General features: G+C 45.3%; 1 protein-coding gene across 1 annotated transcript in view; it reads left to right on the forward strand.

The window, feature by feature from the left end:
• Positions 1–22,455: 22,455 nt before the first annotated feature.
• Positions 22,456–26,748, forward strand: part of CCDC170 (coiled-coil domain containing 170) — an 80,470-nt gene continuing 76,177 nt past the window's right edge. Inside the window, 3 exon segments of the mRNA XM_073337669.1 lie at positions 22,456–22,501; positions 22,504–22,682; positions 26,344–26,420. Of these exon segments, the coding sequence (XP_073193770.1) occupies positions 22,471–22,501; positions 22,504–22,682; positions 26,344–26,420 (287 nt within the window). The 5' untranslated portion in view covers positions 22,456–22,470.

The following is a 26,748-nucleotide window of genomic DNA, read 5'->3' on the forward strand; positions in this document are numbered from 1 at the left end:
GTCTGGTATTAATGTTAACCTTGCTGGCTGTCAAGACAAGCTAATAGAGGTAATGATTTTTATCTTACTAGCCCAGCAAAAGAGTTCCTGACTGCCAAACTAATCTTAAATATTTTGACTCTGTATGTGTTTCACCTTTTTTAATATACCACCATATGAAAACATTAAGGTTTGAGTCTAAAAAAATGAACTCAACACCAAAGAGGCTTTATCCATGCACTAAGATAAGTGTAGAAGAAGTTCTTATCAATTCCAATAAATAATATAGTTTCATTCATATGTGAAATTTTCTGGGGTCTTTTCTTTCATCACAGCACTTGTGATTGATGAGGATGGAATCATTGCCTTTCTCTGCCACAACATAAACATGAGAGGATGGAAATAAGGCTCCTTTTTGAGGATATGTTTTATACTGTATAGTAAAATGAGGCTTTGACTCATGTTTAAGCCAACCACTCTACCACTCACACACAAAATCCTCTGATACATGTGAGAACTCTCTCAGAATGCATGCCCGCTGGTATGAGCCCGCATCCCACGTTAGTGCATGTCCAACTCTCAGGAATCAGAAGCAATCTTGTGGTTCAAACACAGCTGCTCAGTTTTTAACCCTTCCTTTTTGTGTGGACTGTACAATTTGTAAGCACTGTTAAGCGTAGCTTGTTGAAAACCTGAGAATATGCCCACCCCCCTTTGTGCTGGTAACTGGCCAGAAGAACACACCAAGATTCTGGTCAATATTTAGTTTGAGAAGAGCAAGATAGGCCCTGCCTTTAGCAAGAGTACAAGAAAGAGACATATTTACACAGATACATCAAAGAGGTTGGCAGAGCTGAGGATCCACTGGAGCAGCAACGAATGCTGGGAGCAAGTCAAGCACCTCAGAACCATCTACCTCAAAGTGAAGGATGTGAACCGTACTTCAGGATGCTCTGTGGCGCCCTGCTATGAGGAATTTGACTGGATGCTGGAAACAATGCCAAGTGCAGCGCCCACAATGCTGCATGACAATGTCCTGAGCAGGGACAGCATGAAGCTAACCGTGGAGGCTGAGGCAGCACTGGAAGCGAGCTTGCGGCTGCCGAAGGACACCCCTGAATGGACTGTGTGGCTGTTGCCAGGCCCAGATCAGGCTATGTGGACAGACCAGCTATAGGACATCCTGAGCCCTTATTTGGAGGAGCTGTTTGGGGATGGCCCCCAAATGGCCCACAGATGAAGCAATAGCAGTAGCCCTGGAGCTGGAGCCTGGTATGTTGCGACTTCCTTTTTTAAAATGTTATTGTTAGTAAGAATGGCACGGGCTAGGCCTCCCCAAACCTCATGCCACCGGTGGGAGGAGCGGGCAATGCCGGATTACCTCAAGAGGCCCTGGCCAATTTGGGGCACTCGGAAAAATCTCCCCCACCACAGCCCTGGGGATGGAGGAGCTCTCGCTCCCTGCTGCGGGCCCTCAGGCCGCAGTGGGAGACAGAGGTTTTCCACTCTGAAGACCACACCGGGGCGGGTGGGGGTTGCGGAATGGGAAAGGGGATCTGGGTGGGATCTGATATGGGTTCGAGGATATGGAAAAAAATTAAATTTTTACTAGATACATGCTTATTGTTTGAAAGAGGGATTGGGGTATTAGCCTTAGTTAGCATTGATTCATATTTCCACATGTATGGCTTTGTTTATGATTCCGCTGTGCCAGAACGCCCTCCCTGTATAGCTGAAGTGTCCAAAGATGCCTTGATTATCAGTCTGAATGACAGTGGTGGATGTAGTTAGTCTCCTGGGCCCTTTCTCATCTGTGCAGGAATGCAGGGTGGTTGTGAAGGGATTATACTACATCTCCATCCTACATCAGCATCTGATTGATTTTGCCACAGATTTTCATCCATTCCTGGCAGCTGATGCATGCAGCCTTCTCATGGAGTAGGAACAATTAAATTCTGGGGCAGGGCATACTTATTATGGCCGCTTCTGACACTCATGACCCCCCTCCATTCTGAGATGTGCTGGCCAGTCACCAGATGCCAAAACAACTTCTTTGTATAGATGGATGGCACTTCTTCACTGGCCTGGAATAGGAGTTCTCACCTCCAGCCAGGCTCATCTAGCAGATTAATGTCTTCCAAAGCTTGTCTTGCCTGTAAGGATGGTAAAACTGAACCTAGGGTCCTTCGTAGGAACAACCATCCTCCCATGGGAAACAAATGTAATGAGATATACATGATATTATTATGCTAAATTTTCCATAACATGTCTGGGTTTGGACCATGGCTTGATGGAGCTTCTGAACAGGCTGATGAATAAAATAAAACTATATTATAAAAAGTATCAATCTGTGACTTTGCAGTGATACTCTCCCCCCAAAAAGGTAGAATTCCCCCACCCCGTCATGGTCAGCCCGTAATGTGCTCTCTCATTTTCATTGGCAGGCCCTTCCACCTCTACCAAGCAGAAGCAAGGAAGCAGGAACCTGGAGAAGCAGACACTCAACCTACGTGGGAGAAGGAAGAGAATCCATGATTCATAGAAGGTTAGGATTGGAAGGGACCTTAGGAGGTCATCTAGTCCAACCCCCTGCTCGAAGCAGGACCAATCCCCAATTTTTGCCCCAGATCCCTAAATGGCCCCCTCAAGGATTGAACTCTCATCCCTGGGTTTAGCAGGCCAATGGTCAAACCACTGAGCGATCCCTGATGAACTGCTGCAAGACATTTTGACCAAGGCAGACAAACAGATGGAGTTCCTGAGAGAGAGAGCGAGAGCGAGAGAGAGGAGATGAGGTTGCAGAAGGAGAATGAGGCAACCCATCATGAGGAGAGAATGGCCTGGCAGTTCCTGGAGCCTGACCAGAGTTTGAGGGAGGGGGACAGAGCGTGGCAGAAGGACCTTTTTGAGACGTTGACTCACTCTCTTGGCCACCAGGCATCAGGCCCACTACCAGCTCCACTGCCAGCTGCAGCTACTGTCCAAGATCCCCACGCGGAGGAGTCCCGTCCACGCTACCGTGTCTTGCAGGCTATGCAGCCAATGGATAATTCTGGGGTTGGCTGGCCGTAACCCAAGCAATGAACAGCTTATGGAACAATTCAATGTGCCCTGTGCAACTGTCCACCACTGTGCAACCAAGACCTGGAAAATGCTCCAGAAGGGGCAAGGAAAACAGGCGCACAGGGGACATGCAGTCCCACCAGCAGTGAGATGTAATAGTGGCACCATATATAGTGTGGCATTTTTGTTGCTTTGGTTGTTTATTCTGCAGTTTTTTTTAGTTTTGCTGTCTTTTGCCACTTGCTGGCAGGCAGTCTGCCTATAAGATTTTTTAGTTGTTATTTAAATGCAAACCAAACACTTCTATTTGAAACGTGTAAACAAGAACAAGTCTCAAGGTTACTTGAACAATCTATTACATTCAAAATATCAAACTCCATGTGAGCAGTACATAAGCTTTATATGGAACTCATGAATGGGTTTTATTAAATTCATAAGCTGCATTGGCCCCAAAATCATGGGATATATGTGGGATGATTTAAGTGTGGGATAACTATGCTACTTCATTCTTCCTCATCCATAGCATCCTGCAAACCCATTATGTGGGTGCACAAGACAGCCCTGGTTTCCCTTGCACATGGGGATCCCAGCCTCATAACGATAGGTGCACTCTCTGGTTGCATGTACCATGGCCTCAATTCACCAGTGTCTTGAATCCACATCTGGCAAAATTATTTTCCTTTCTTCTTGCAGACTTTTTGCAATGCATTGGAGGCCATGATAATGAAGACAGCATTGGCAACACTGACATCCGAAGGCAGCTCCATCGTGACTTCAACCTGCCAAAAGTTCATTCTGCCACTGTCCTACAGCTATTGAGTGTACAACTGAACTTTCTTTTATCTCTGAAGACAGGGTATGATTTCATGAGCCATGGCAGAAGGGAATATGCGAGTCCCCCCAGTAACAGTGGAGACAGAAACTCCATTTACAACAATCTCAGTTGGAGGGAATAAGGTTCCTGCTTGTCCATGAAGGTAAAGTCCTGAACTCCAAAATCCCTGGCATCATGCATCCTGCCAGTTGGTGTCCATGAAACAACCTCTGTGGTCAACCAGGGCCTGCATAGTAGTAGTACGCTTTGTAGATACTAGCACTGAATGTCCACCAGCATCTCATAGAATCTCTGCCTGAATTGGGATATAGGATGAAACGAGGAGTAGGAAATTGTTTTCCATCAGTGCTGGATTCATGGCCTGTCTCTGGTGACAAGGAGTATGCAGATCTGAAATGTCTCAGCTGGGATGTGTTGGCTAGCTAAGGGCACTTCTGGTCAAGTGCTGTGGGATAGAGAGACTGGTTCTCCCACAATACACCATGAAGCAAGCCCTAGAGCACCTACAGCTAGAAAGGGTGCTAAGAACCTTGGGATACGCCCCCAGAAGCCATAGTGTCTGACACGTGTATACCACAGTATGAATGTGCTGGCACAGGTATCTGGAGTGTATAGCACTGCAGTGTGGATGCTCAAAGGTGAACTTGGAAAGAATGGGTTTGAAAGTGTGGGTCACATGGACCTGGGTTTATATGCAGTGTAGACATACCATGCAAGTCTTGCATCTTTAGAATGCTCTTCCCCAAGAGATAGAGCACATCAGTGGCCTCTTTCCAGGGAAAACTAAAGCTTTTTCATTTTTTTTTAATGTGTATGGATTTGTAGTAACTATTATTGAAGAGGACACAGGTATTACTGATAAATAAAAATTTATTTATTTTTTCAATTGCTGTTTCAGGTATCTGTTTTGTCTTGGGATGATGGATCCCATTTGACATTATTGACTTCAGTTGTATATTTACTAAGTGCTTAGAAGTCTTCAGGTTTAAATCCCAGTCAAAAAACATTTTATTCTGAGAATGTCAGCCCAGGGTATGTCTACACTACAAGCACTACAGTGGTACAGATGCAGCTTTGCAGCTACATCACTATAGAATAGACACTACAGCAACAGAAGGGGGGTTTCTGTTGCTGTAGTAAATCCAGTCCCTCAAGTAAATCCATGTCTAAAAGAGGCTGTAGCTTTCTTCCGTCAATCTAGCAATGTCTTCACTGGTGCTCAGGTCAGCTTAATAAAGTTTCTGAGTGTGATTTTTTTTTCACACCTCTGAGCAACATATCTCTGGTCTACACTATGCGGGTGGTCGAATTTAGCTGCATTAGGTCGATTTAAAAATGACTGTGTCCACACAACCAATCCCGTGCCGTCGACCTAAAGGGCTCTTAAAATCGACTTCTGTACTCCTCCCCAATGAGGGGAGTAGCGCTAAGATCGACCTTGCTGGGTTGAATTTGGGGTGGTGCGGATGCAAATCGACGGTATTGGCCTCCAGGAGCTATTGCAGAGTGCTCCATTGTGACGGCTCTGGACAGCACTTTGAACTCCGATGCACTAGCCAGGTACACAGGAAAAGCCCCGGACCTTTTGAATTTCATTTCCTGTTTGGTCAGCGTGGTGAACTCAGCAGCACTCAGCGGCACAGGTGACCATGCAGTCCCTCCAGAATCGCAAATGAGCTCCAGCATGGACCGAAAGGGAGACACTGGATCTGATTGTTGTATGGGGAGAAGCATCTGTGCAGGCCGGACTCCAATCAAAAAGAAGAAATGCAAATATATATGCCAAAATCTCACAGGGCATGTTGGAGAGAGGCTACAACAGGGACACACAGCAGTGCCGTCTGAAAGTTAAGGAGCTCAGGCAAGCCTACCAAAAGACAAGGGAGGCAAACAGTCTCTCCGGGTCACAGCCCCAGACATGCCGCTTCTATGATGAGCTGTATGGCATTCTAGGGGGGGACTGTACCACTATCCCACCACTGTCCATGGACACCTGCAAGGGGGGAGTCTTGCAACAGGGAGGAGGATTTTGTGGATGAGGAAGAGGAGGAGGAGGAGGAGAATACGCAGCAGGCAAATGGTGAATCCGTTCTCCCCGGCAGCCAGGACCTTTTCATCACCTTGGAGCCAATACCCTCCCAAGGCGGGATCCCCGACCCTGAAGCCGGAGAAGGCACCTCTGGTGAGTGCACATGTGTAACTACAGCACAGGGTTTAAAAGCAATAGTGTTTAATGTTTGATTTGCCCTGAAGAATTGGGATGCATTTTCAGCCAGTACAGCACCAGAAAAGTCTGTTAACGTGTCTGGGGATGGAGCGGGAATCTGCCAGGGGCATCTCCATGAAGCTCTCCTGGAGGTACTCTGAAAGCCTTTGCAGAGGGTTTCTGGGGAGGGCTACCTTATTTCGTCCTCCACGGTAGGACACTTTACCACTCCAAGCCAGTAGCAAGTATTCTGGAATCATTGCAGCACAAAGCATGGCAGCGAATGGTCCTGGGTTTTGGTCGCATTCAAGCAACATTCGGTCTATATGTTTCTGTGTTAGCCTCAGTAGAGTGATACCATTCATCGTCACCTGGTTAAAATAGGGGAATTTTTGTAAGGGAACAGTAAAAGGACCCCGTTCATGCTGGGCTGTTTGCGCTTGGCTAAAAGGGATCATCCCAGAGAATAGCCATGCAGTGGGGTGGGGAGGGGTGAAGGTATCATCCCGGAGAACAGCCACGTGGTGGGGGGAGGGGAGAAGGGATCATCCCAGAGAATAGCCACACGAGGGGTGGGGGGAAGGTGTGTGCTGCACATCCACCCGAAAACCACAGCCCCGCCTTTTAAATGTGAAACCCAACCCATTGCTTGCTCTGGGAAAGGAGGGCGCTGCAGTTTGAAAACATTCCCACATTTTGTGAAGGCGTAAGAAGCCAACCCTGCGTAACAAAAGGCTTACCATGGCTGCCTGGAAACCGAATTCTGTTGCCCAGCCGTGTGTGTGTGATGTGTCACCATACCGGCAGGCGCTCAATATAAAAGGCAAAATGCGACCTTGTACCTAAAGCACATGTGCTGTCTGCTGTGAATTGCTTGATTCACTGTGAAAGAGTATCCCTTTTGTTCTCAGAAATGTATCATCTTAAATTTTACTCTCCCTTTTTATCTCCCCCAGGGGCAAATGTTTCTACACTCCTCCTATCATCTCTGTCCTTTAGGTTATCGCAGATTAGAAGGCGAAAAGAACGCACTCGCGATGACATGTTTGCCAAGCTCATGCAGTCCTCCCGCACTGATAGGACACAGCTTAATGCATGGAGGCATTCAGTGGCAGAGGCCAGGAAAGAATTAAGTGAGTGCAAAGAGCGGAGGCAGGACGTGATGCTGAGGCTGATGGGGGAGCAAACAGACATGATGAAGTGTCTGTTGCGGGAGCAAACAGAGATGATGAAGCCTCTGTTGGAGCTGCAGGAAAGCCAACAAGAGCACAGACCCCTGCTGCATCCAATGTATAACCACATGCCCTCCTCCCCAAGTTCCATATCCGCCTCACCCAGATGCCCAAGAACACGTGGGGGGAGGCTCCGGGTACCCAGCGACTCCACTCCAGAGGATGGCCCAAGCAACAGAAAGCTGTCATTCAAACAGTTTAATTGTTAGTGTAACTACAATAAACAATGTGGTCTTGTCCTTCCCTCCTTCCCCACCCCACCTTGTCCGTTATCTCATTTTTTTTAATTAATAAAGAAAGAATGCATGGTTTCAAAACAATAGTTACTTTATTTCAAAGGGGAGAGGGTGGCTGGCTTACAGGGAATTAAAATCAACAAAGGGGGTGGGTTTGTATCAAGGAGAAAGACACACACAACTGTCACACTGTAGCCTGGCCAGTCATGAAACTGGTTTTCAAAGCCTCTCTGATGCGCAGCACACCTAGCTGTGCTCTTCCAATCGCCCTGGTGTCTGGCTACTCAAAATTGGATGCCAGGCGATTTGCCTCAACTTTCTACCCCACCATAAATGTCTTCCCCCTTACTCTCACAGATATTATGGAGCACACAGCAAGCAGCAATAACAATGGGAATGTTGATTGCGCTGAGGTCTGACTTAGTCGGCAAACAGTGCCAGCAAGCTTTTAAACGTCCAAAGACACATTCTACCACCATTCTGCACTTGCTCAGCCTATAGTTGAACTGCTCCTTACTACTGTCCAGGCTGCCTGTGTATGGCTTCATGAGCCATGGGAGCAAGGGGTAGGCTGGGTCCCCAAGGATAACTATTGGCATTTCAACATCCCCAACGGTAATCTTCTGGCCTGGGAATAAGTCCCTTCTTGCAGCTGCTCGAACAGCCTGGAGTTCCCAAATATGCGAGCGTCATGCACCTTTCCCGGCTATCACACACTGATGTTGGTGAAACGTCCCTTGTGATATACCAGTGCTTGCAGCACCACTGAGAAGTACCCCTTACGGTTTATGTACTGGTTGGCAAGGTGGTCCGGTGCTAAGATGGGGATATGCGTTCCGTCTATCGCCCCACCACAGTTAGGGAACCCCATTGCAGCAAAGCCCTCCACTATGACCTGCACATTTCCCAGAGTCACTACCCTGGATAACAGAACGTCAATGATTGCATTGGATATTTGGATCACAGCAACCCCCACAGTAGATTTGCCCACTCCAAATTGATTCCCGACTGACGGCTAGCAGTCAGGTGTTGCAAGCTTCCACAGGGCTATCTCCACTCGCTTCTCAACTGTCAGGGCAGCTATCATCTTGGTATTCCTGCGCTTCAGGGTGGGGGAAAGCAACTCACAGAGTTCCAGGAAAGTGGCCTTATGCATGCAAAAGTTTCACAGCCACTGTGAATCATCCCATACCTACAACACTATGCGGTCCCACCAGTCTGTGCTTGTTTGCCTGGCCCAGGATCGGCGTTGCACTGTATCAACCAGCCCCACTGCCACCATGATGTCCCAATTGCCACAGCCTGTGCTTTCAGGAACATCTGTGTCCATGTCCTCATCAAAATCCTCCTCGTGCTGGCGTCCCGGTTCTGCGTATAATCCAGGATAATGCGTGAGGTGTTTACAATGCTCACAACAGCAGCAGTGACGGTGAGCTGAGTGGGCTCCAAGCTTGCCGTGGTATGGCGTCTGCATGGGTAACCCAGGAAAAAAGGCACGAAATGATTGTCTGCCGTTGCTTTTATGGAGGGAGGGGCAACTGACGACATGTACCCAAAACCACCCGTGACAATGTTTTTGCCCCATCAGGCATTGGGCGCTTAACCAGAATGCCAATGGGCAGCGGAGACTGCGGGAACTGTGGGATAGCGACCCACAGTGCACAGATGCTAGCCACAGTAGTGAGGACACACTCCCCTGACTTAATGCGCTTAGTGGGGACATACGCAATCGACTGTATAAAATTGATTTCTAAAAATCGACTTCTATAAAATCGACCTAATTTCATAGTATAGACATACCCTTAACAAGTTGATCTAAGTTTTAGGTGTAGAGCAGGCCTCAGCTAGCAGCTTAGTGACCATACTGAAAAGCAAACCTGGTCCTCTGGTGAATTTGCTGTGGCCCCTTCTGTTCAAGGGAAGTGTGACCAAACTCAATTTATTGCCAGAGAGTCAGCCTGTAAATAATGGCATGTTATAGTTGAGGCCAAAAATGTGATAATCTGAAAGATAAAATCTAATGAGATGAATATATTTTTATTGTGTTTCTGGAAAAAGTAAATAAGATTTCCATAAACAAGTCTCCGTATACGTTGCTGGTAGAACTCCAATTTGTAATAAATCCACACTGTCTGAATTTTTAGTAGTCAGCAAAAACTTTTCTAATCTGTTTGTAACATCCTGTCAAAACTTCTGGCAATCAACTTAAAGAAGCAAAAGTGGTACATTGGAGGAACAAAGGTTTTGGACTCTCTCTTTTTATTAGTAAGAATTATAGTTCCCCTTTAGAAGGAAGTTGGCATGCTTTTCAAAGAAGTCAAAATGATGTCTAAAAGAGGTCATGCAAATCCCACACGCCCCCCAGCATTATGTAATAATTAAAAAAAATAATAAAAACAAAAGCCAAACTAATTGTTCATCCAATGGGAGCTGGGACCTTGTCCAAATGGAAAGCTTTCTAAATTTCAGAAAAGGGATTATAGGTTTATTTTAGACTTCAGCAAAGTGTTCTTGATTTGAGAAAGGCTTACCAATTGACTTTTATGAGCTGAAAGTCAATTTCTGGTGAAAATGACCTAGAAGTCTAATTGTCTCAGATGATCTCAGTTAAACCTAACTTTTTCCTCGTGTAGCTTGAGATAGAAGTTGGATTCTTCTCCAGTGAGTTCCCTAATATCCTTCATCCATTGCTCCTCTTTTTAAATCCATGGGTTATTTTTTAAAACGGCTAAATAAGGAAAGGAACTTTCTTTTAAAACATGTTTCTCTGAACTCTTTCATTTGTTCTAAATTTGTTTGAGGTCACAGATATCAGTTTGCTTTGCCTCTAGATGGTATAGACTTCTGAAACAACTGCACAAGTTTGAAAAGAGGTTTTTGTGGGAGATAAATAATAAACATATACGTGAAATATTTTGATTAAATACATATTTGTTTTCCTTCTTTTGGCTTAGCCAGATAGGACTAACACACCTGGTGCCTAATCATACTGAATTTGGTTTTGTTCCTTTATCTAAGAAAGAAAATTGCTGTAGTAGGGGAAAGGGAAGAGAAAATCTATCAGCTAGAGTTGGTCAGATATACTTTGCCAAAAAAATGCCTTTATAACTGCATGGACATTGTCATGGGAGAATTTCCATTTTCTTTTAAGTTTTGTGAGTATTCAATGACTATCTGTAAACCAAACATTTTTTCCAGTTGTTGACAACCTAATATATGACCATTGAAACTATGATGTTTTCCCCTAAAACATAAAAAAAATTATGGAAAATTTGACAAAGTTTTAATTTTCCTTCAATTTTTTTGCAAGGAATAAAACACCAGCTCTAGTATCAATTTTGTGTATATTTACATCTTCAATTTAGATTCTGTACCAGTTCAGTGTTTTTAGTATACTTTTATAAGTGAAGACAGGTTTGGTATATATGCTTTCTCTACTGATAATGGCGTTAGCTAGACTATTTTATCACTGTCAAATGAAATATGCTTAAACTCACAAACAACATACATTAGTTCTTTAATGTTACAGAGTGAGTGATCCCAAAAAGAATTTTATTCCAACACAGAGTACAAAAATAAACACCAGCAGAAATTCCACTTATGGTAGAATAAGCTTTCTTGATGCTTTTTGAACCAATGAATTTTTGAGTACTAACATACACATTCTTCCTCTATTTTTCCAGCAGCACCAAAGAATGCTGATCCAACTGAGCTTTATGTTTTTAATCCCTTTAAGCTGTAAGTGTTTTTACTTTCAAAACTTGTATTACTTTGGGGACTCAAATTTTCTGATGGCTGTTCTCACACTCCTCTATAGTAATAATTCTTAGCACTCATAACCTGCAGATCTTCTAGCACTTCACACAGGTGAATCAGTATAATTGTCTGTTTTACAGAAGAGGAAGTTGGGGCACAGAAAGTAAAGTGACCTGAATAATAAATGAATGACTGAGTGTAACATGCCCCACAGTACAATCTGGACGGTTGAACAGCTGTGTCCCTTTAACTTTCTAGCCTGGGGTGCCTTTTCACTGCTTTGCTGTCAGAACAGCCACTCCTGGCCAGCTCATGCACAGTCCCTAGCATGTAAAATCACTCCCAGCTAAATTACATGAATGTTCTGACCAGTCAATCATGAATTACATAAATGGTGACAACCACAAATTCCTAGTCCCAGCTTTGTCCCCCCAGAGATGTCCATTTTGTATTGCTCAGTACCCTCCTGAACAGTACAAGCTCATAGAAAGTCCATCATTTCATCAAAGGAAAATAATATGCACAGGCCTTGTTATCCAAAATGGAGTTTCCCACATACTTTAATTCAAACACATTGGTTAAGATAAAACAATAAGATAAGTTTATTAACTACAGAAAGCTAGATTTTTAAGTGATTACAAGTAATGATGCATAAAAGTCAGACTTGATTACAAAGCAAATAAAAAGGAAAAAAGCACAAGCTAATATGTAATTTAACAAGATAAGTTAACTGAAAAGCAAAAAGATTTTGTTTCACCATATGCTTACAGCTGTCTGTACTGGCTGAAAAGCCTTCCCGCCTGGACCACCCCTACCACAGTTCAATGGTGCTTTCTTTGTCTTTTGAGAATTGTAGCTGCCATGAGTAGAGACGGGGGGGGGGGTGAAGGAGAGAGAGAGGTGATTTGGAGGCCACTCATTCTCATTCTTATACCCCTCTCCCCAATTTGAGGATTACCCCCAGCTGGAGTGCAGGTGACAAGTAGTTTCTTGTGAATGTAAGGTTTGAACTGTCCCTGTGATGAAATGTAAATTTCTTATTTATGCCTTCCCCTGCTGGAGAGTGGCTGCTTAAATGGATGATAGTCTTTTAACACCAGGCTGGGTGTTGGTCTGTCCTTTGTTTCTGATAAATTAGTTTGGGCCATCTTTTCTTAAACTTGAATCATGTAACAACAATGTGATACAGTAGAATCTTATAATTTTACCTATTATGTTGATAACACATATTTTACCAGGACAATAATGTTCAGCAGATTATGAGTTTTCAAATGATATCTCACAGGGCACTCTTTGCACAAAATTTATCATAGTCTTGTAAAAGTAGTGAACATAGTGGCACAGACTGTCACACTGAGCCAGGCTAGAACTCAAGTCTTCTGACTCCCAGGCCAGGGCTCTGTCCACTGAACCATACAGTCTCACTGGAATTGTTGGAGAAACTCTGATATGTCTATGATCATTTATGTAGTCTCTTATTTTAGAAAGTACAAATATAAACAGGTTTTGAAGACAGATGCAGCTATCTTCACATCCCCATGCATGAGATTTTGGTTTTTAATGTTTTTAATTTCTGATATCCTGTAACTAGTTTTATCTTTTCCCCCATCTTCACCCTCCAAAGTCTATTTTCCTTTGGATAATATTTCATATTTTGATCTTTTGTAATAGAGTTCAAAAATTAGTGTAATCCTATTGTCACAGTGCCTGGAGTGGCTCACAGCAGAGTGTGCCAAATGCAGATCAGACTGTTAGAAACCAGAGCAGACACCCCAGACTGGTGGTATATTCTATCATTAGATTTCACCAAGCGTGTAACGATAGTGTACTCCTGGATCACTATATTAGTTTTCCCATGGAGTCACAAACAATCCACTTATGCTCTCTAGCTTCTCTTTACCATCCAGATAAACTGGACTTTGCGATATAAAAGGTTATTAAAACCAAAATCACATACATTAGGTTCTTCCAACTCTGAAGGATTGATCATTTACCTCAAGTCACTCAGGACCTTACCAAAAACAATGCTGTATCTAATTCCTTTAGTAAACTAAAACTAAAGATTTATTAGCTAAGAAAAGAAATGAGAGTTATCGAGAGGCTAAAGCAGATAAAATACATTACAGTTGGATCAGGGTTTATTGTCCGAATGATAACAGAGGTGTAGTAGTCTGCCAGTCTCTTAGAGTCTCTTCATAAGTTCCCCACGGGTTCCTAAAAATGGCTTTGGGGAACCTCTGTCTGTTATCTGGAACACCTGCTGATAGCACTGAGATGAATCAGATAAAAATTGCTCAAAGGCTCCAGTATTTTATAGGTCTTGTTCACAGGAAGGCAAGCTGACAGGCACCTTCATCCCAGCATAGGCTCTGATGGGTAGCCAATGCAGACAGGGCTTGCATTGTTGCTTTGAAGTTAGCATACTGAGTCTTTGGCCTTGGGTCACCACATCAAGGACTACTTGCTTTGAAATTAACATTCTATTTCCTATACATACACAAGTAATTTGGTTACAATGATATAATACAATTGCCAACTACTCATTACAATAGAAATAGATAATTTAAAGCAATACAGTTAACATTCATTTGGTTTTCAGGAAGTTCACATATCAAGCAAATTCTCATCTCAATGCTAACATATATCACTGATCTAGGGCTAATTAAGCATAGGGGTATATATACACAATGCAAATCAACAAGTTACAGATACATGAAGACAATAGTGGTAACATTACTTTGAACTATTCCAGCAGATGTGGCTTGACCCCACTATAATGCCTCTTGGCATTCTTTTGCTTCCCATCTGCACAAGTGAGTTGATACTCTTAACAGTTCTTTGAGGTTGTGAGCTGGGCCCCCTAGCTATCAGTGTCACACCTATTAAATGAGTTTTGTTTCCAGAGGTACCACTCCACTGCTGTCGGGGAAGGAGGGACTGAGTTCAGATTTAAGAATTTTATTAAAATGATGTTAAAATAAAAAGCAAACGGTACAGAGTTTAAGCGTAGAAGTTTCTGGTTATCAGGGAATAATGTACAGATTATCAAGGGGTGCGAAGTTTGGTTTAGGATTGGATGGCGTAAGGAATACTTAATCTGCAATATCCCCAATTGGGGTTAAAAGGTTAACAGGTCAAAGTACAGACATTGAGACATGAGGGTATGTTGTTCATATAATGGCTATGTTCAGGTGTGGAGTATAATGAGTGGATATGATGATGAGGATGTATTTACCCTCATTTAGTGAGATTTAATGTTCAGCGACAGGTTTCAGAGTAGCAGCCATGTTAGTCTGTATCCGCAAAAGAAAAGGAGTACTTGTGGTACCTTAGAGACTAACAAATTAATTTGAGCATAAGCTTTTGTGAGCTACAGCTCACTTCATTGGATGCATGCAGTGGAAAATACAGTGGGGAGATTTTATATACACAGAGAACATGAAACAATGGGTGTTACCATACACACTGTAATGAGAGTGATCAGGTAAGGTGAGTTATTACTAGCAGGACAGAAAAAAACAACAACAAAAAAACACAAAAAACCTTTTGTAGTGATAATCAAGGTGGGCCATTTCCAGCAGTTGACAAGAACATGTGAGGGACAGTAGGGGGCGGAAAATAGACATGGGGAAATAGTTTTACTTTGTGTAATGAGACATCCACTCCCAGTCTTTATTCAAGCCTAATTTAATGGTGTCCAGTTCGCAAATTAATTCCAATTCAGCAGTCTCTTGTTGGTATCTGTTTTTGAAGTTTTTTTGTTGAAGAATTGTGACTTTTAGGTCTGTAATCGAGTGACCAGAGAGATTGAAGTGTTCTCTGACTGGTTTTTGAATGTTATAATTCTTGACGTCTGATTTGTGTCCATTTATTCTTTTACATAGAGACTGTCCAGTTTGGCCAATGTACATGGAAGGGGGGCATTGCTGGCACATGATGGCATATATCACACTGGTAGATGTGCAGGTGAACGAGCTTCTGATGGTGTGGCTGATGTGATAAGGCCCTATGATGGTGTCCCTGAATAGATATGTGGACACAATTGGCAACGGGCTTTGTTGCAAGGATAGGTTCCTGGGTTAGTGTTTTTATTGTGTGGTGTGTGGTTGCTGGTGAGTATTTGCTTCAGGTTGGGGGTTTGTTCACTGAGTTTATGGTTCCAGTTCATATGGTCCAATGGAAAAAGTCTCTCAAGCCCTTTCTTGTAGTTGATGCATGATGTTGTTCCAGCTCACGCCTCCTGGTACTGTCAGTGGCCGGTGATGTGTTCGATGTAGATGTCCCTGGACCATTGGATGGTGTCTGAGACCATGAGGCGCCGCATGAGCCGTGCGTAGTGTTGACCGATCCCACAGGTCCGCAGCACATGGTTGTTGCAGGGGCCCCAGGCGCCCAGTTCTCCGACGATCAGGGCGTCCATCTGCACCTCGTAGCTCTTTGCTCTCAGGGTGTCGGCCAGGGGTGTGTACTTTTCCAGCTTATGAGCTTGGGCTTTGGGAAAGGCCGGGGTCCTGTTCTCAAAGGAGACCGTGACATTGATGAGGTTGATCTTTTTCTGGGCCTTCTCAGTGACGACCATGTCAGGTCGAAGCTGGCTGTCGGTACCAGGGATGGTGCAGTTCATGGCGACCTCCCCCAGGTGCAGTGCGATGGCTTTTACCAGGCACTTCTGGATGGTGTTCTGGTGCAGCTGCCAGGCTCTAGAGTGGGGCTTGCAGCTGCACAGGACATGGGGCAAGGTCTTGCTGGAGTAGCCACACTTCCTGCAATGCTTGTCTCGGTTCCTGTGGCAGACGGCTCCGTTGAGCGGGAAACAGTTGAGCCCGGCACAGTGGATGAACTGCCAGTTGGTGAAACAGGTGAACCTACCCCCTGCGAGGAAGTGGTTGCTGGCATCCCACTTGCTGGTCAGCTCAAAAGCTTTACCCTGGTCCGGTTTACGCTTCAGGGTTCCCACGTACAGTGAATGGATGGCTACCTTCAGGGTCTGCTCCAGCATGCCCCTGGCGCTCAGGGAGATGATGGTGTTGTCGTTGGACCTGATTTGCGGAACCAGGACTCCCAGCTCCTGGCTCTCCTCGCACCACTCCCAGTGGCAGCCCATGCGCTTCCCCAGGCGACGCGTGGCACTGTGAGTGCGGGACCACAGTAAAGCGATGTCGCTCCTTTCCTGTCCGAATTCGCCATCCAGGGAGCTGCTCAGGAAGGTGGCAATGTCTTGGTTGCAGGGGGCTCTGCCGATCCGCTTCTTTGTCACGTCACAGAGGGTGTTCGCCGCTATGTTCCTTACCGTGGCATAAATACCAAGGGCGTCAGGTGAGATTGTACTCAGGCAGATAGATTGAGGAGCCGGCTGTGCGTCTGTGGACTCCTGCTATTTTTAGGCACAAGCTTGAGCATAGCTAGCATGGGTACGTCTATGAAAGCTGGGAATCACACATCCCATCTGAAATATAGACACACCCTAAGAAGGCTGGATGGGTAGAGAAGCTGGCAGTCTGCTCCAGAGGAATGCCTGAAACCTGGGGAACAATGGCCTTTCTGAAACCCTGCGAAGGTGGAGAACTGTGCTAGCCCTAGACCATGGGATGGAGTGAGATAGAGGAGCCTGATAGGGTTGCCAATTTTTGTTGGACGTATTCCTGGAGATTTCATCACATGACAATCTTCAATTAAAGATTAATTCCTGGAGACTCAAGGACAATCCTGGAGGGCTGGCAACCCTAGAGCCTGAGTACCTATGTGAGGATATTGTATCCTAACTGAGGCTCACCTATGAAGGAGGGGGGTGACCAACTGGACTTTGCTGGGGCTGAAGACTTAGTTGTCTTTATATTTATGTTGGATGTGTTAAGGGACTCTGTGACCCAGAAAGGGGCAGACTCTTGAATTGTCTTGACTGCAGGGTTGACTACAGCTGAAATAGGCTGAAGAACACAAGAGGGAAACTGACACAGCTGCAACAATGCCACATCCAGCATGAGGGGGCATGCCGTAGGGACACCACTTTGCTATAAAACCACTGTTGGTTTTATTAAGGGCCTTTCATTTTTCTTTTACTTTTTAAGCCCAGGATCTGTCAGGGCTTGTGGTTAAAAGAGGAGAAAGCTTTGGTATTCCTGGTTGCAGTTGAGTGATGCTACTTAGGACTTACCTACAGGAGTGTTGGCATCATGTTATCCAGAAGAAGAGATACCTACAGTAACTCTTGTTTCCAACTGTATTGACCGCACAGAGCCATGCTGTAGGAGTCCTGTTCCTTGATACACAACCAAAAACCATTTTAAAGATGAAATAGATTCCTCAATTCCAACGTTATTGAGATGGAGAGCATAGTCAATCCCACACCCACTAACAGTCCCGCGATTTTTTTTTACCTTCAGGAACTCTGTTTCCAGCTGGACTCCAATGTGGAGAATCAGTTGCATAGGGGGCAATGTAGCTGGAGAACAGGAATTACTATAGGTCAGGGGTGGGCAAACTTTTTGGCCCGAGGGCCACATCTGGGTATGGAAATTATATGCCGGGCCATGAATGCTCACAAAATTGGAGGGTGGAGTGCAGGGGGCGAGGGGTGGGGATAAGGGGTTGGAGGTTCAAGAGGGTGCTCTGGGCTGGGACCGACAGGTTCAGAGGGTGGGAGGGGGATCAGGGCTGGGGCAGGGCGTTGGTGCATGGAAAGGGGTCAGCGGTGCAGGCTCCTGGTGGTGCTTACCTCAAGGAGCTCTTGGAAGCAGTGGCATGTCCCCAATCTGGCTCCTACGCAGAGGCGCGGCCAGACAGCTCTGTGCCCTACCCCGTCTGCAGGTGCTGCCCCTGCAGCTCCCATTGGTCATGGTTCCCAGCCAATAGGAGCTGCAGGGGTGGCGCCTGGGATGGGGGCAGCGTGCGGAGCCCCTTGACTGCCTCTGAGCGTAGGAGCCAGAGGGGGGACATGCCGTTGCTTCCAGGAGCCACACAGAGCAGAGCGGCGCAAGCCCCAGACCCTACTCCCTGGCAGGAACTCGAGGGCCGGATTAAAACGTAGTTTGCCCACCCCTGCTATAGGTGAATAACCACCTTTTCTCCATCCTGACATTACTTCCACAGTGCCCTACTACAGGACACTAGCTTGTGGTGACTTCACTGAAGAGCCCTGTTAGCTGAACAATAATTGAAGCACTGCTCTCCCAAACTCATGGGTTAATTTTAAGAAAAGGCTAGGATGGCACTCTTGCATGGCAACTTTTTTCATGTTGTAGGAGTCACAGCTGCAATATAAAACTGATAAATGACGGGGACCATAAATTTCACAATGCACTTGCCAATAGGGAAGAAAGTATGTCTGTAGAGGAGCATAATCTTTTTTAAATTTTACCTTAACTGTTGGCATCTATCCTGAATTTTCTGTGAAGCCCTAATTTTGTGTCATATGTCCTGCAAGTCTAACTTAACTTTAAACAACCCAAAATTTTACTTAGGATTGGGAAACCTTGTCTGCATTTATCACAGTATGCTAAATGTTAAATTCCACAGGGCAAATCTCTGAAATCTGAATCCAATTCCTGCTAAAGTAAATGATTGTCTTTTCTTTCATCTAAATGGGAGTTGATCTGGTCCCTAAACAAGAGACGTGGAACCATAAAGCACATTACAGTGGTCTAATTTACTTGTGCAGTAAAAGGACTTGTAGTCTATATCCAGTCAACGTAGATACTGCTAGCAAAACACTACTGTTTACTGTTTCCATGTTGATTGAATGTTCAGATTATATAGGCCTAAAGTATAAATATAATTTGAGTGGCTTCTCAATAAGAATATAAATTGCTATTTTTATTATGAATCATCTCCTACACACACATTGTTTTAACTTGCTAACCTCAGGAGCTGTCAGGGTCCCTGGTAAAAATAGAGCTTTGCTATTGCTGGCTCTATAGCACTCCGATGTCAGTTCTGTAGCCAGCCAAAACCATGATAAAAAGCAGTTCTTGCCACAGTATAACCTAATTTTCCCTGTTCCAGTGTAGACAGAGATGAACTATACAACCATACTATAAGCCACTTTTTCCACTTGGGACCCGAAAGACACCCAAACAAAGGAGTGTATCATTTGGATAATGTCAAGAAACCAGAGATGGTGGTGGTTGATAGCGCTCAGTTTGAATCACTGATCAGAGTGGGGTTTAATGCTTGCATCTGGGTATGTCTGTCTTCTCTTTCCTGAGCTACAACCATCCTTTTTCATGTATTTAAATGAAAGCTGGGATTTTCATGAGAGACAAGATGGGTGAGGTAATATCTTTCATTGGGTCAACTTCTGTTGGTAAGAGAGACGAGCTCTCTTACTTACACAGAGCTCTTCTTTAGGCCATGAACCTAAAGCGGGGCCTTGTGAATCACCACCATTGCACAGCTCCCGATACAGAGGAGTTGGCAACACAGTTGTCTTGTATGACCTGAGACAAGAGGGATAGCTCAGTGGTTTGAGCATTGGCCTACTAAACCCAAAGTTGTCAGTTCAATCCTTGAGAGGACCATTTAGGGATCTGGGGCAAAAATTGGGGATTGGTCCTGCTTTGAGCAGGGGGTTGGACTAGGTGACGTCCTGACATCCCTTCCAACCCTGATATTCCATGAAAGCCGTGTTTACGGATCAAGGGCACCTGAGGCCAAAAAAGCAACCATCAGATTGTCTAGTTCCATGTTTCTCAAATGTGGCCATGAGGGGCCTTTTCTTGGGGCCACAGAGGTGATGGGGGGAAGGGGCCAAGCAGTGGTTGGGTGACAGAAAAGCTGGAGGAGCAGCCAGCCACCGTCTGTTCCCCACCTTCTCAGGGATGGTGGGATTGGACTTCAACCCTGGGGTGCTGTGCGGCAGGCTACACCCACAGGGCTTTGGGCTCCATTCCCTGGCTGTTAGGTGGTGGGCTGTGGCTTTGAGCTCACCCTCCCCAATTGCCCCTGGCCCCTGCTGCCTCCCCTAATGCCCCACTGCTTCTGTAACACTTTCCCATCCAGAACTTAATTTTTCCCAGGTCTTGCCAGGAGGGAGCAAGTCTGCCATGAAAAGTAGTATTTGTATGTTTGTTAATATCGCTTTTCACAGTAGACTTACTAGTTAGCAAGCCTTAAATAAATAAACCCAAACAAAGCAAAAGAAACAATAAGGAAAAAAGACAAGAACATACAAAGCGCCTTCTGTTTCTATTCTGCTTAGGCCCCTAAAGACTAGAGTACATTACTTTTATTACTGAGTGTGAAGTGAGCTGTAGCTCCCGAAAGCTCATGCTCAAATAAATCGGTTAGTCTCTAAGGTGCCACAAGTCCTCCTTTTCTTTTTGGGAATACAGATGTAAGCAGTGTCAGGATGAGCTCCACCCTGACATCTGGTGGTGAGGTGTGGCAAGTTGTGGAAAAGAATTTCAGGGGCCGATCTCATTTGCATAGGCACACCCACCACGCCTAGAATGAGACCATAGCTGCCCAAATGGTCACTTTGGCTGCTGTGGGATCCCCAGTGTCTCTGTTATTGGGGCAGGAAGAATAAATTGTTATTACCCTGATTATGGGAACTGTGCTTGGAACTGTACGTGGCCTTTTGTTACGATGGAGGGATTCACCATCATCTAAGTAGCACTCGCTAGGCAAGGGTCATGGGTTCCAAAACTGTGTGAATGGAGAGAGGCTGGGGACAAGTATTAATACTTGGTGGCATGGGCCCCTTGGTGAGGGCCTTACATGCTAATTGCACTTCCTCCTCTCTCCACTGTGGAATATCAGAGCTAATTTTGATTTCATTAGAAGTCTAGTTACAGGCTGCTGAGCTCACTTTGGGCTGACAGTGCACCAGCACTGGGGCTCCCCTATTATAAGCTGAATTCACCTAAGCGCTGAAATCACTGAGTGTTGTGTTAAGTAGTGGGGGAGCCTGAAGATATATTGTGGAGCAGTTTGCGGGCCGGCTGGCGAAGCAGTTCGACACGGAGCAGTGTGTGGATGGCAGGAGCTGCTTGTGGGCCGTGGAGCTGAGCGAAGGAGTTCGTGGGGCGGCTGGCGGAGCGGAGCGCAGCTGAGTGAAGGAGTTCGTGGGGCGGCTGGTGGAGCGGAGTGCAGCTGCGCGAAGGAGTTTTGTGGGGCGGCTGGCGGAGCGGAGCGGAGCGCCGCTATGGAGCTATGGGGCGGTCAGCTTCAGATCACGTAAGGTGCCTCTTACCCCCGTCCCATTTCCACCCAGGTTGGGAGGTAAAGCTCCGCCGATAAACTTTCGAACTCTGGGGCTGCCCTGACCAGGGACAGAGACTTTTGGGGCATTGGACTTTTGGGGTTGCTGGACTCAAGAACCAAAGGGAAAAGGGCATGCCCCAATTTGCCTGGGGTGGGTTGTTTTTGCTCATGGGTTGTGTTATGAATCCGGTTGGTGGTGTTTCCCCAACATAATGCCACATTGTTTCTCTCTGTTATTAAAAGACTTTTGCTACACTCAGACTATGTGCTTGCGAGAGGGGAAGTATTGCCTCTTGGAGGCGCCCAGCGGGGGTGGTATATATTTGTCCCAGGTCACTGGGTGGGGGCTCGAGCCAGTTTGCATTGTGTTATTGGAATGGAACCCCTAGATATTGAACCCGGCCCTTGTTGCTGCCAACTCTGACGGGCAGAAGGGTTACACAGACTAACACGGCTGCTACTCTGAGACCCCTACAGAAACACATTACCATGATCTGACATGTATACGTGCACATTAATTTGTTTTTCCTAAAGTTAATTAAGTCTTTTAGGGAAATCTGTCACGGTGGCCACCAAAACATTTGTTGCGAGAACCCCTGCTCCAGCCTGCCCCGCTTCACATCTCCGGCCAGTCGTCCCCCCGCCTGGCCCGGCCACTGGCAGGGGGGCGCGGCTGAGGCCGGCTCTGCACTACGGCAGCGGCGGCGCCAGGTGGGGCAGGAGCACCCAGCGACCAGCGCCCCCTCGGGCGGCTGCGGTGCGCAGAGCAGCTGGGGGGCGCCTGGTGCGGGAGCTGCAGCTGCTCCGCTGCCCGCCGCGGGACCCAGAGCGCGGCCAGCACGCGCCTGAGGCCGCGCGGCCCGCGGGGAGCCCCGCCTCGGCCACGCGGACAGGGCAGCGCGATTTGGACACTTCTCGCGACAGCGGCGGAAGCTCGGCCTCCTCAGTGTACGCGTCGCCATGGCGACCGCGGCGTGGGTGAGGTTCGGCGCTGCTGGCTGGGGGCGCGAGGACAGAGCGGCGGGGCGGGTTCGAATGGAACGGGCCGGAGCAGATCCCCGGGGACCATGAGCAGCAGCAGCGACAGCAGGTCGCGCGCAGGGGCCGCCTGCTCCCGGCTCATTGACGTGACCAGCAACGCGGCGCTGCTGCCCGACCCCCCCGCCGCGGAGGTACGGAGCCGCGTCCCTGCCCGCTTTGCACTGGCTGCGGGGCAGAGCCGGGCTTGGACGCAGCGTCCCGCCGCCTCCTGTTCCTATCACGCTGCGCTGCCTGGGGCCAGCACCTTGCTCTTCTCTGCGCTCAGCGTCCCCTGTCTCCGAGATCTCACTGCTCCGTGGGGTCCTAAGGCTGGCCAGGGGGACGCTTCCTAGGCAGGCTGCATGTGTGTGTGGGGGTGGGGATGGACTGAGCAGCCGGTCTCCAGTCTAGTTCCCTGGCCCTAGCCCGCTGCAGAGCCGCGTTGGCAGGCACCCCTCCTGGGAGCTTGGCCGCCTAGTTCCAGGGTGCCCCCCTCCCTGTGCCAGAACGAGGAGTTTATGCACAGTTGCGGAGTCATACTGTGAGTCAGAAGAAACCTTCCTAAAGAGCACCAGGAGTGCAGAGAACAAGAGGTGGGAAAGGGCTTTAGGGAGCCATCGCTGGGGCTAGGGAGCTGGGCTTTGACTGCAGGGGCCTGGGGACCTGAAGGTAGCCAAGTGCCCGGCTGCTGATCAGTGCACTCTAGCACCCCAGGCTTGCTCCCAATTGCTGTGTCTCTCCCCCCCCCCCCAACAGGTGTTAGGTGGTGCGTTCCTACCTACAGTGATGGAAAAGCTGTGCCTCCGCCACAGGACTGTGCCCATAGCTATGCCCGTAGAGTCTCCATAGTGTAAACGTAGTCTGAGTCACAGGTGGTGCACCAGAGCAAGCAGCTGCTTCTCCTTGGAGGGAGGCACAAATTGGGCTGGGGAGCAGAACCAAAGGCCAGAGCTGAGCAGCAGAACTTCTGGCTGACTCTGGCCTCTGCTGCATGCAGGTCCTCAGCCTCACTGTAGGGTCCCAATGAGCATCCCAACCTCCTCATCCCCATTTTAACTAATCCTTTACTAATCCAGCACCTTTTGTCACATGATATTTACTTAAAATATTTAAATAACCCCACAAATTTAAATAACCTCCCAAAATTAAAAAAGGCGTCAACCTGCAGTTCATTGTAATTTTATGTTCCTTTCAAATACGTTTCTATATTTGCTGTATGCAGCTGTGACACCTAGGTTTTAACCCTTACTCTAGTCAGGATGAGTATACTCACTCTCAGTTGAAGACCTGTTACCCCTTTATTGCCTGTGCCATTTCTGAAAACCATTCTCCATCCTGACTCTTATGATGTGTGCTCCCACCTATGCCACATATTTCAAGGAGTGGCTTTTTTTAGTCTCTGGAAGATCTGTGGGTTTAAGAGGTGTAACAGCAAATGCATCCATGTAGATGATTTCCTACAGAAAGGAGGTGAGATAGACTGAAGATCTTCTGTACACACTACTAACATTATACTCCTTGCAGATGATTGACCTTGCCTAGTTTATCTCATGGTAAAACTACAATGTCCTCTCTCCTCTGGGATTTTACAGTGGGGTTGCTAATGCGTATTAATTATCATGTGGCAAAACACACCCTTGTTTAGCAATGTAGACAAAGCCTTAGACAAGAACATGCAATCCAGCTCACCTAAGAGCTGATAGAAACCTTACCTGTTCTAGTGACTCCCTGATGTAGTGGTTCTCAGCCTGTGTTCCATCGCATAAGAGGATCTGCAAAGACTTTCTACAGATCCTTGGCAGTTCCAAGGTTCATATTTTTGTGTGTAGAATTTCTTTGCCTCTTTTCGAATCCATCCCTGCTTCTAGATACTGCTAAACCAGCATTTCTAGACTCAGTTCACTTTTATCTCCAGTTTTAAAATATACTTTTGGAGAATTATTTCATTTTTTTCCCCACTGGAAGCCTCCAGATTGATACATACATCAGGAATAAAAAAAATAAATAAAAAAATCTCCAGTGAAGATGCTCTTGAAGTCAGTGACAGAGGATTTACAAACTTGGGAAAAAAGCTAATCCTTGATTTTAACACCAGCAAAATTAGAAGGGAGGAGGGTCTGTGCAGTTTTAATTGCAATTAATGTGTTTGAGATGGGGCATGAATTTTGGAAAAGTTTGGGCATAGTTTCTTCAAGTTCAAGAAATTCTAGTCTAGTGCCTTCATCCTGATGTTTCCAAGACAGAATGGCTAATTTCTAACTGCCTCAAAGCTGTCCTATTGATCTGTTAGCCAGTTTTCAGACATTTCAGAGGAGAAAAAAAGATAGCTTTTTATTTAATTGCTTGTTTCTGTGGAGGATTAGTGACATTAATTTTAATACTTCAAAATGCAACTACAAGTTCCCTTTTTGTTTCAGTTTTTAGTTTCACCTCATCATTTTGTCAATTTTAACAGCTGCATTACTTCATATACTACAAAGCAGTAGAGATATTTGGTTCAACGATTTAAATAAAGTCTGACTGATCATTAAAACTTATCTTTACAAATTCAAGGACAAAAATTTTTCTTATTAAATGTTGCAAAAGGGAGTATCTTCAGTGTGCTAGGAATTTACTTGTGTTATCCAAGGCTTTTCTTCATTGCGTTTCTTTATCATTCTTTCAACTCATTCCTTTGAAACTGTGGTATGATGGCTTTGATGTGAAGTTAAAGGTGAGGCTCAAGGATATTGCTTGGAAATGAAACCAATTGCCTGCTAAAGCAATAGCAAAAAGTGTAGTTAATATAAAAGTCCATCATTTTAACAATACTTTATTCAGTAGGAAAAACAGCCATTAATAGGTGATACTCAGCTATTCACTGACTTTTGTTAACAGTGGAATGTGATTTTTGTATTGCACTAAATTGTTTTGTTGCTCTGCTTAGAATTTTTGTTTTTCAACATTCTGAAGTCTGTTGCCATTTTAGTAAATACAGCTTTCAACCTGTTAAACTGTTTTCAGTAGCATGAATTTTTAATAGTTTAGAATTGATAGCAAAAAAATAAATATAAAAATGATCTGTAACTAGGTGACTTCTAAATGAAGAACATACTTAAAATTACTTTTACAGGTATTGCAAAAGTATATGTAATAATTGTGACTGATCAGAGCTGGTGGAGTAGAGAGAGATGTGGGACTGGACTCTTAAAATTTATACTGTGCATAAGCCAACTATATATTCATAAGTATATATCTGTTCAGTGTAATGCAAGACATAGAAGGCATGAAACAAAGAGGATATTAGAATAGAATATTGGCATTGTTAGAGTGTCCATCACCTTTGCGGTCTCTCCTCCATTTACAAATCTCTCATTAATACTAATTTATTCTACAAAGCCTTATACTGTTGTCCACCAACCAATAGATAAAACAAAGAAAACAAGTGAAACTGCATGTGAGCAAGCGGTGATTTTCTGCACAGTAACTTGCTTTTGCTGCATTTCATTCCTCTGACCCTTTGTCTGCTGGCAGCAAGATCTGAACTCTATTTCCATATTTGTTTTTTAAAGCATATAAAACATGTTGATCTCAAAGTAATTACAAATAATAAATTTTTCAGCTTTTTCACAGTATTTATTTCACAAAACTGTTGAAACAAAGCAGCAGGGGGACCCATTTCACCAATTTTTTTCTTTTTACTTCATCCCTTAATCAAGTCTTTACAAGAAGATGTAAGAAGTTGTTATAAAACCTGAAATACCAGTATTTTCATAATTGTCTTGAGATAACTGCTGTTCTTAACCATGGTAAACAGTTATTTATCACATTTAGGTTCAAGATCAACTCACCATAATGAAGAGACAAGTGGAAGAGAGAGTGAATTTAAATGCTATCTGCAGTGCTGGAAGGTAAAAATAACATTTTGATTGCTGTGTGACTTTCTTTTGAGCATATTAAACAACTTTGAAGTAGGCTTGTTATTAAATAAACAGTGGAGAATGATGTCCAACAACATCTTATAATGACAACAGCAGACTGGGCAGGACTTATCGTCAGAAGAGAAACACTGAAAATGCCAGAAGTAATTGATTTTATTCACCTGGACTATTGTTTTTAGGTTATGCTTGTTTCAGAAAAGACACAATAATGTTAGAAAAATTCCAGAGAAGCACATCAAAAATAATCAGAGGATTGGCAGGAATTACAAGCTAAAAGTTAGGTCTGTTTGGAAAGGAA

This window comes from Lepidochelys kempii, chromosome 3 (genome assembly GCF_965140265.1).
Source record: "Lepidochelys kempii isolate rLepKem1 chromosome 3, rLepKem1.hap2, whole genome shotgun sequence".
NCBI classification, from domain to species: Eukaryota; Metazoa; Chordata; order Testudines; family Cheloniidae; genus Lepidochelys; species Lepidochelys kempii.